Raw genomic sequence first — 10,854 nt, 5'->3', positions numbered from 1 at the left:
TACTACATTTCCAACATTAAATCTTCCCGACTGTCGCTAATTTTGAGCCATTTTAATTCCGGCGTTGTTCTTTGGACACCGAGAGCGCTGCATGGCGAGGGGGAGAGGGTATAATAATGGCTGACTGGGCTGCAAGGCGCGTTCTGTGGAGACAAAGGCAGCCCTTCAGACGGGCGGCCATTCACCTTGGATCCCTTCTCGGGTAGACTCAGCTGTCGTGATGAAATAAGAATTCTCACACAGCGTTGCTTTAACGGGGGGGGGGGGCGCATGTATCCTCTCACGACGCAGCAGACGACGAGGTTTTTGTCCGTAATGGACGGATTTTATTGTTGGTGAATTGCAGGCTAACGTTACGCTGGTGAGCTACGTGGAGAGGTAACAGTGCTGAGGCTGGAATAGATCATTCCTGCCATTCTTAACACTTTTACATTTTAAATGCATGTAAAAAAAAAAATATATCTATATGTGTGTTTTAATCTTCGGAGTAACACCCTCCAAATACAAAATGCCCCCCCCCCCCCCACCAAAAAAAATAATATTATGATGTAATAATAGACACGGAGCCATTTATAAAATGAAAATTCGAATCATGTATTTATTTATAGTTGCAGCCACTAAATTAAGTTGCCTTTCTCTGCTTTCCTGCTTTGTGTTTACAAAAACCTTTATTATAGACGGGAAATATTTTAATTTATGCAAGTCTTTTTTTTTTTTCTCATCTACTACAATTTTTTTGTGGCCTGGCATTTGATGTAGCCTTGCATGTTTTTAGAGTAATATTCGATTACCTGACCGGAAACAGGTCAAGGTAGATGAAGTGAGAGTGCAGTTATTCACATGCACGCACACCCCAACACGGGCGCGCGCACGAGAGAGAGAGCGAGAGAGAGAGAGAGAGAGAGTCAGCATGCATCTGTCTCAGGCAACATTTAAACCATATTCCCAGTTTAAATACCAAACCTCTGGATCTTTTATTTTGAAACTATACATTTATCATACATATTTTGTTTTGCTGAGGGTTGAGACATAATGGAATTTTTTTTCCAGCTCCTTCTTTTTTTGGTCTGCAAATCCATATTATAATACATTTTATATTTATATCACTTTTCATATAAACCCCAGTCGTGTAAAACGTGACAATAGTGTGAATTGTAATGAGAGCTGGACTGACAGTGGCCGGAACAAAAAAACAAAAACACGCCTTTTTCAATCCGAAACAATAGGACGAGCAAAAAGCAGGCAGCCAGCGTTGTTCACCTGGAGAAAGGCTGAGCAGACTTCCATCATTTATAACCCAGATCCTACCACCTCATATAAATGAAGCTTGTTTAGGACATTTGTACAATTTATCAAAAATCATGTCCTGCGCGCTGAAAGGGGCACGCTTGTGTTTTTGGGGGAGAGAGAGAGAGAGTGACAGCTGGTGGATGCTGACGTGGTCGCCGAATACATGCGTTGGATAAGATGTGATATGGACATATTAAATAGAAACATTGGATGTAAAAAAAAATGTGCCAGCCTGCTTCGTTGTGCTGCGCGTCTGTTGCGCATGAAGCGCTGTTTCTCCATACGACGCACGTTGGGCCGACATCCCTGATCCATAGCGCTGAATGCGCGCCTGGCTCTCAGACGCCTCGATCTGCGGTGAATTCATATTCTTGTTCCATCAGGTTTCAGGTCGGTGGTGAATTCAGCCTCTGTCAAAAGAACCAGGCTGCAAATAAAGGAAAGACGAAATGCAATGGGGCGGAACTAATTGTGTGTTTTGTCTTCTTGCGTTTTTGTTTGTTTGTTTGTTTTGGAGCCTGCACTGGACTGAGCCTTGGTTTATTCGTCTTTTTTTAATGAAATAAATGCATTTCTTTTGCCTTTCACAGAAAAGATGAACCGGCTCCACGTTGTCGGCTGGGCCAGCCTGCGACCGACCGAATGCAACACATAGATCTGCAGGAAAGGATTATTATATGGGTCGCATTTGATTTTCCTGACCTGCCCAATCCGGAATTTGGGATTACTCAACATTCTACGGAATGGAAGGACGGGATTTCGCTGCTCCGGCGCACCTCCTGTCAGACCGGGGCGCGCTGGTGCACCGAGCCGCCTCTCGGATCGCTCCCTCGGGCCACAGCTCCGTGCAGCATGCCGGTCACTTCCCGCCGGGGAAATATTACCCCTCGCACATACCGATGGCTCCCCACTCAGGTCAGTGCAGAGTCGAGACAACGCTGGTTTTGTCACGTGATCAATGAATCCACGGTGTGTGTGTGTGTGTGTGTGAGAGAGAGAGCGTGCGTGCGTGCGTAGTGTGTGTGTGTGTGAGCGCAAAGCTGATTATTTTAGTACACGGTCGACGGGACATCCTCAGGTGTGGTTGTTTGAAACAGACGCACTATATTCAATATCAATACTAGATCTGATAAAAATTAATAAAACTGGATCAATATTTATTGCTTAAATATCCCAAAACTATGTAATAAAGACACCTTCGGACAAACATTTGATCATTTCTGTAATTGCCACGGCAGGTAAAAAAAAAAAAAGACACGATGATGTGTGCAGGCTGGAGGTGGAACAGGGGGGGGGGGGGGGGGGGCTCGCTGTGACTGACCGGCTTCCTATTGGCTCAGCAGCACAATTAGAAAGGAGCTGTATTGATAAGGGTCGAACCCTGAGCCACAAACAAAGCGAGGGGAGCGGTTTGCGTGGGTTATGGTATATGGATGCAGAAGATCAACACCCCTCCCTCTCTATATTTGGGATTCAAAGTGTCAGGGTGCAAATGTGTTCACGGTGCATGCGTCAGGTTTAACAAGTGACTTGGGTATCTTGGGTACCAGAGTGTGCACGGTTACAGACACGAGTAACACACAGTAACGCGTTACGTAGAACAGGTTGAATTAAAAAGCAGCACGTTCGAACAGCCAATCCCAATTGGCCGATTAAATATTGCAAAAACCGCTGTGGATGCTCATGATTCTCGGCGAGTCTCAGTTCGCATCACTTTCGGAGCCACGTGCACCAGTTTGTTTCAATGTTTTCGGATTTCAGCGAATCGATCACATTCGCTCTCATTTTGAATCCAGAGGAAGCAGATAGTAGACGAGCGTCCTGATGAGCTGGCTCACAGTTACCGGGGGGGCTGCTTTTCATTTTGTCTACCCCTGCAAAATAAAATATATTGACCTCAGTGCGAACAGTGTCACATTGACTGAATCAGTTCGACTTCAGTATCAATTTCCCTTGATAATAACATTAACATGGTTCTTAAAACGCACGTTTACGATGCAGTGGCTGAATCAGCTCGGTTCAGGAAAGCATAGATTATAATTACGGCTAATTTGAATCAAATTGCCAGTATATTGTCATTATAGATGCCTCAATACTGCACTAAAGTAATCTCAGATAGTATTATTTTGTATCCTGCGTATTGCATTTCACATACTCACTAATAGGTGTTGGGTAATCAAATGTCTTTTTTATAAAAATTCACACGCGGTTAATAAAGATTCTGAATTGATTTGTAAATTCTTGCCAAACACGAGGTATAATTAAGCATTCAGCAGAATTCATGGGTGCCACTCAGCCGTTCTTGTTTGCTTTTGCTTATAGATGTTTTGCTGAGCGCACGGCGGCTAGTGCTGGCTACAGAGCTGCAGGCGCCGTCCAATCAGAATGGGTGTTTCTTTGTTGCGCACAGAGCTGTACCAACATGTGACGACCACCACCCTGCAAAATGTCATCACTGTTCAATAAGCAGCGCAGGTGGTTTATTGTTCTCCCCACTCCCATCAGGAAAGCACTCTTTAATATCCCCAATATTTGGAAACTTACTTAAATATTTGCAAATATTTCATTGAATTAACACGATGGAATAGTTTTGCACGGCTTCGTGATGGACCTAAATCCCCCACTCCCATCAGGAAAGCACTCTTTAATATCCCCAATATTTGGAAACTTACTTAAATATTTGCAAATATTTCATTGAATTAACACGATGGAATAGTTTTGCACGGCTTCGTGATGGACCTAAATCCCCCCGAGGTGCAGTTAGAGTAAGTTTTCCTCTCGTGCCTCTTGCTGATTGATGCACAATCTTTGATTTATTATTTTAATAATATTTCAAAATGTCAAAGCATGTTATAATGCAAATAGGCCGATGAGACACAAAAGCACGATTCACAGCGCATTTACTCACGGCATATCGTTTTTAGGTGGTAATTCATCAAAACACCACAAAGTGCAAATTTATATATGTCTTAGCACTGCAAGAACCATTTTCAGTCATGATCTTATTTAATGCAAGTATTTTTTTTAAACCTTTGCTTTCATTTGATCACATGATCAAAGTTAGGTGAATTAAATCCTTAGTATTTTTTGTCTGTTTGTCGCTCCCGTCCAGTCCAGCCACACATAAAAAGCAGCCAAAAACACTTCCTGGTCATTTGACCAAACTGTTCCCAGGCTGTTGTTCGTCTCGATGGCGATCATCAGTGTCCCGCCAAGGGTCCTGCGTGCTAGCAACGTTAGCACGGCCAGCGAACGCTGTTTGCTGAGAGCGTTGGATCCCTTTCTCTTTGCATTCCCGATTTGCACACTGGTTCACGTGATTCCTTTACAAAAAAAGCATGAATATTTCAGGATTGATGCAAAAAAAAAAAAAAGGTTGCTGATGTGACTCCTGAAACAGCTCCTCAGACTTCGCAGAGGTTTTTTATTTTTTTCACCCTTGCTGCTGCCGCTAAAATAAAAAAAGTGACGGTTGCGACACCCTTCGTTGACACTGTTCCTTGCTTGGTTACAGAATTTCATTAGATTTTGTCTTTTTTTCTTGGGGTGGCGGGGGGGGGGGTTCCTCTGTGTCTTTTGCACACTGGTGAATCTGGTTGCAATCAGGTAGCAGCATACACACACACTCCTCCCTTCTCGCCCTGCTGAACCATGCTACAGTCTGTCAGTCTGCATTTGCCTCCGTCCGTTTTCACCTGCTACAAGGCACTCATTTGCAATGCGTGTCAGGTGGTCGATTTATAGTTTGCGCTCGCACCGCGTTCCGGGAATGTGACATTGGAGTAACTCCTCCTTTGCATCCGCCCCTGATGCAGGCAGACACGGACCTGTAAACTAATCTAATGCGCTTTCATTCAGCCATTTTTTTTAGGACTCAAAATTCATTCATTTTACAAGGACTTCCAAATAGTAATGTAATCCTTCGCCGGCGCCGCGGCGGAGCTGGAAACCGTTTCTACTTGGCTGTGAGGTCCGGATTCAGACGCCGGATTGTGTCAGAGGACAAGGCGCGGTGGAGCTGCATTCGCTGCTGGCTTTTATGGGTTTTGGGCTCATCTTTCAGCCATATTGTTCTGATCCGTGCGTCTGTGGCTGAGGTGTGGCTGTGTGAAAGCAGCGGGGGGCGGGGGGCGGGGGGGTGGGGGTGGTTCGGAGGCCGTCCATGACCGAGATGTGCTCTAAAGGCCCCGTGTAATGAAAGGTCATATTCGTGTCATCTCACTCACTCAGGCCTCCTCTTCCTTCGCATCTCCCTCGCCTCCCTTTCCATAAGCTACCCCCCCCCCCCCCCCCCCCCCGCGCTCTCTCTCCAACACTCGTTTCTCAATATCCTTTCTTTTGCGCAGGAAGACCCTTCTGTCTGGGAAGCGGTGGTCTTCCTGCCACTTCTGTTTCAGCCATCCTCCTCTGTTCCAGGCCATTGTTGTAGACCCAAGCTTTGTGTGTGTTTTACGGCTGCTGTTAAAGATAAAAAACAGCCCCCCCCCCACACCGACACCCCCTTTATTGTTTTCTGGTAGGATGTCCCTGTCATTCCCTTGGTTTTTATGTCCTTGCTGGATATCCAAGCAGCTTCCCCCTTCAAAGGTTAGCCATGTTGTCTGCCTTCACCCATGTTTTTTTTTTTTTTTACCAAAGGGGAATAAATAACTTTACTGAGACTTTTATGGAATGTCTCATTGCTGGAATATCCCATGGGTCTCTGGTTGTTAGGAAGACACTTCAAAGACAAAGACAGGTGTTTGGTGGCGTTAGGGTCTTTAAAAGAATAAAACTCAGGGAGAGGGTGAGGGTTGTTTATGGGGGGCGTCTTCTTCTCCGTGGCCTTGAAGCATTTGCGTTGTGAGAACTCACAGTTTGTACCCTGCATTCCGTTGGTTTTAGCATACCGGCCCATACTTGTTGACCCCCCACCCAGACAAGAGTGGTCATTGGAGTGTTGTGCACGCTCAGCATAATTATTCCGCACAAAACACCTGTCCTCGCTCTGGATTTGGTGAAAGCTGAAATCTGCGGAACAATCGGCCTTAAAAGGCTGCTTTTCTCCAGGAACCACCGTGATGGAGGCACAACAATGACAGGATGTGGATCTGGGGGTCAGGCTCAATCTGGTTTAGGCCTTGTCTGCTTGTTTTTTTTTTTTTATCGCTCCCAGCTCGGCACGCCGGTGTGAAAACCTTGGCCCGTTGTCAGGCTGCATTTTTGGATTGATGTGAGATCACACGGGTCCGACCAGACGTCACAGGAGTTCCCCTGAATAGTCCAGGTGTTGCTTGGCATTGTGCGCTCCTGCTAACACCTAACTGCTGTAGCCACCTTCACCGTACCCCCATATTCTGAACGCTTATGAAAAATATTTGGAGTGGCCATTATATATCAGTTGTTTATATTTGCTTATGAGCGAAACCAACCGGAGTTTGGGGTGGGGGCAAAGTGGGGATGTGTTCTTGTAAGAGTCATTTGGCTGGCGAGCGGCCGCGCTTGCCTCAGAGACACACTCTTCAAACACGCCGCCACCCACACTATACCATGTGGCAGGGTGCCCACGGAGTCCTCGCCGCAAGTGCGGGGGGGGCGTGCATGCAGGACAAACACAAAGGAGACCCACGGGTGAGAGTGACAGGCAGGGTAATACCTTCCCGTATCAGATTTCGGGGGGAATTGGATTTCAAAACCTTCCCGTCTTTTTTTCTTTTTACACCCAACTCAAGGAACTGAGGTTCAATCTCCGTAAAGAACAGGCAAACACTCAACAAGAGTCAAAAACAAACAAACAAACAAACAACAAGGGCTGGACTTGAAATATGTTGTTGCAAGATTGAGGAGACCACCCCCCCGCCCCCTGTCCCAGTATCGGCTGGCTTCTCCCCAGCCAGCCCCCCGGGCCCACCTCGGACGGCCGTATTGCATGTGACAGCTGTTAGACATTATTAACGGCTCAAGCGGAAAATCCAGATTACTTGTTGTTGTTGTTTTTCATTTAAACTTTATTATTGTAATCGTCCATTGAAAAGAACAAAAAGGGCCGTTGCCCCATTGTTGTGGTCGGTGACGATGCTCTAAGGACGTGAGTGTGTGTGTGTGTGTGTGTGGTTTGTTTGGGTGGGCAGCTGGCTTGAGATGCATGCATGTGTATTGGGCTGTGTTCCCCCCCCCCGGACCAGATCACTCATGAGGAAGATCACAAGGACTCATCATCACCTGTAAGACATGACGTCAACATGACGCTGCAGCGCCGGCGTGTTGTTCAGGTCGTTCCCGTGGCAGCGCTTCCTGTTTGCTTCTGTGCGTTTTATATGCTCTATTTTCTCCATCTGAATTTTTGTTTTAATAATACAGTGAATGTAGCCGTTATGTGACGGTGGGGTCGAACTGGGAGCAGATGAGGTGTAGCTGAGGCGGGAGGGGGGGGCTACCGAACAATGAGGTGTGCTACTAAATATATGCGGGGATTTTCCATTAAATATACATGCAGCTCAAAGATGTGTCAAAACAAAGATCAGAATCAGGTATTTCCATTTGAATCGGTCTTTTGGGAGCCTCCAACCAGCTGGCCGGGCCTCAACCTGAAGAAGACTTGTCGCTCCTTCCTTTTGTTCTTGTCTATCTACATGGACTTTTGTCTTTCTTTCTCCCCCCTGTAGGTCCTCCCACCTTCCTCATTCTCGTGCACGCATTGTCCACCAGCGGGTGTCTTCCGTAGCCGGTCCCTCTCTGCCACTAGGCTACACTGCTTCCTCGCTCATGCACCGTGTGTGTGTGCCCTGGGGGGGGGGGGGATCTGGGGCAAATGACGGCCTCCTCAGCAACAGATGTGTGTGTGTGTGTTTTTTTGTTTGCTGGTGTCACACACACACACACACACACGGCCGTTGACCTACCCCTCTGGTGAGCGTGGGGGGGGGGGGGGGGGCGACTGAGCTCTAATGCATTCACGAGAAAGAGACGGAGGGAAAAAAAAAAGAAGCGTGGCGGCAAGGCAAGACGCACCGCCGTCACGTGCTGTCACGTGCACTTATTGGTGCGTTGCGAGCGGACGCGCGTAAAGGCACACAAACACATGCACGTCACGCACACGCACACATCTCGTTTCCCAGGAGGCCACGGGGCCAGTGGGACAGAGCGAGCTTGAGCGTCTGGTTCATCTGTTTACATCTAATTATAGAAACGGGACTATTTCTGCAGCCACTGCTCCAGTTGTTTTTTTCTTCTTCTTCTATTGTCGAGAGCGAGGGAGGACGAGCTAAAGCAACGCTTTGACAGCCTTTTCTCACCACGGTGAACGCCGGTGATGTCACCCCTTCAACGCCGCCGCAGTCTTGCAGCCTCTCCGGCTCTGGAGAACACGAGCCGGGGCGGGGAGGAGGCGCAAAGTGTCCCGTATCACAATCCCTCTTCTCCTCATGTAACATGAGTGTGCAAATTTATGAGAAGCAAGCAGTGAAAAACAAGTTAATGTATTCCCCCCTCCCCCCCCCCCCCCCGGCATCAGCCTCACGATACAACACGATGAATCATCATCGCCTCAGCCGTCCATCACAGACCGTCAAAACAAAAGGACGCAGGAGTTGATGCTGGGGATTAGCTTTGTATAAAATGGGTCATCTATTGTGAAGGAGATGGTGCCAGTGGGGCAGTTAATCCTCCAGCCTGGTGGCTGATACCCGGCTGAGTGGCTGTTGTCAGCTAAGGGGACCCGGAGGGGGGGGGAGAGTCTTGTCGGCCGGCCTCTAGGACGCCCGGCGAGAGCTCGGCAGGTTGGGGCATCTTGCAGGTGCTTTCATAAAGATCGCCCCTTTGGGAAATGCAACCTGAGCCAGCCCCCCCCCCCAACACACACACACACACACATACACACAGACTACATAATGGTACCTCGTCTCTCGTTATTCGGTGACATGGCAGTGCAATTCATTGGCCATTAGAATATAAAACATATATGCCAAGATAAAGGCGCTCTCTCTCCGGTTGAAATATAACATTACGGCTGTAAAGACGGCTCTATTGTGTTGATGTGTTGTTGTTGTTATTTTTTGGTGGGGGGCTTTAGTTAGCGGCACAGCCGACAGGGCCCTTGCTGCAGGGCCGGACAGACTCTGATTAATAGCGGGGGGAGGGGTAAAATAGACCTCTTCCTTGACCCCAAAGAGGAGGCCTTTTCTCGGCTTTAGGTCAACTGTGGGACGGCCGAAGGACTGCAGCGGAGGGGGTATCTACGTACGCGTGTGTGCGTGCGTGTGTGTGTGTGTGTGTGTGTGTGTGTTGAGGGAGGGTTGGGTCTGTCAGCTATTGGAGAAAAGTAAACTATTAGCAGTGGGAGAAGGCAGAAGAATTAGACTCACTTCTCATTGCAGTGAGATTCGTCTATGATTCCACGCTGGCTAATGCAGCGACGGAGCTCCGCTCGCCGTTGCTGCAGTGGCTCCATGCCTGTTGGTTGCACAGTGTAATGGCAGTGTGCACGGCTGATGCATGTGTGTGTCTGTTTTCCTATGTGGTCGACTGCCTCCGTGTATTAAACTGGCTCTTCAGAGTGTTTTTGGCATGTTTTTGTGTGTGCGAGTTTTGCATTTAGTTTGCATGTTTTCTGTGGAGCTGCCACTCAGTCTGCACACCCCCCCCCCCCCCCCCCCCCCGCAATAATAGGGAAGAAGTGTGTATTTTCACGTGCACTTGTTGTATGTGTGTGTATGTGCAAGTATGGTATTTTTGTGTTTGCCCATGGGAAAGAGCAGAGCTGTAGCACGAAAAGAGTGTGAGAGAAGACAGAGTGGCAGGCAACTGATGGGGCAGCACATGGAGGGGGGGGGGGGGGGGGGGTGCTGATGCAGGTGCATGATTCTACCTCTGCCCTGCGCATTTAATTTGGAAAGTGGCAAGTCCATCTGCTTCAACTGCAACGTTGGCTAGCCGACGTATCTGTGACAGTAACACACAGATGTTTATTTCCTTTCTACAGAATTATTACTCTAAGTCTGTTGCATAAACATTCAGTTAAGAGGATGTGTTCATTATCTTTGTCCCATAGCCTTAACTACTCACTTTGTTTTGTGTGCACAGAACATATTGTTCTTAGGTGTTGGGATGCGACCCCGCCACCTCCCGCTTGTGAGACGATGGTCGATTGACCGTTTTGCAGGAGGTGTTGCAAATCGCGCCACATTCCCTGCATGTAAAACGACAGTTATGGGACAACTAACGGCTGCTTCTTCCTCAAGCCCTCCGGCTCGTCTGATCTCTCTCAGAACAAGGCTGAAGGAATATAGTGATCGCTGTGGCTTTCTCTGGGTTCGGGGGGGTTAGGGTTAGGGTTAGCGGGGGGGGTCCCGGAAAGAACCTTCAGCACGCTAACAGGAATCTTTCGCCACCTCTGCTGATTACTTCCCGGCATAGTGATAGGTGATAGACGGGATGGGTTTTAGGATGACTCAAGGGATTAGACAGGAGGTGTTTTCATGCAGGAAAGCTTTTGGAAGCAGCAGCAGCAGCAGAAACCCATGACTGCTTAGGGATTGTAAATTGACATTTTTGCACACATGTGGTTGTCAGGAGACAAAACATGGC

The 10,854-nt window shown here is 47.8% G+C and overlaps 1 protein-coding gene across 1 annotated transcript in view; it reads left to right on the top strand.

Moving 5' to 3' along the window:
* The first annotated feature begins 2,033 nt into the window (after positions 1–2,033).
* LOC137905743 (BAH and coiled-coil domain-containing protein 1) overlaps positions 2,034–10,854 on the top strand; it is a 53,250-nt gene continuing 44,429 nt past the window's right edge. Inside the window, exon 1 of the mRNA XM_068749995.1 lies at positions 2,034–2,205. Coding sequence (XP_068606096.1) covers positions 2,034–2,205 — 172 coding nt within the window. The remainder of the gene's footprint in view (positions 2,206–10,854) is intronic.

The sequence above is a fragment of the Brachionichthys hirsutus genome, chromosome 16 (assembly GCF_040956055.1).
Source record: "Brachionichthys hirsutus isolate HB-005 chromosome 16, CSIRO-AGI_Bhir_v1, whole genome shotgun sequence".
Taxonomy (NCBI): domain Eukaryota; kingdom Metazoa; phylum Chordata; class Actinopteri; order Lophiiformes; family Brachionichthyidae; genus Brachionichthys; species Brachionichthys hirsutus.
This window is presented reverse-complemented; position numbering and strand designations above follow the sequence as displayed.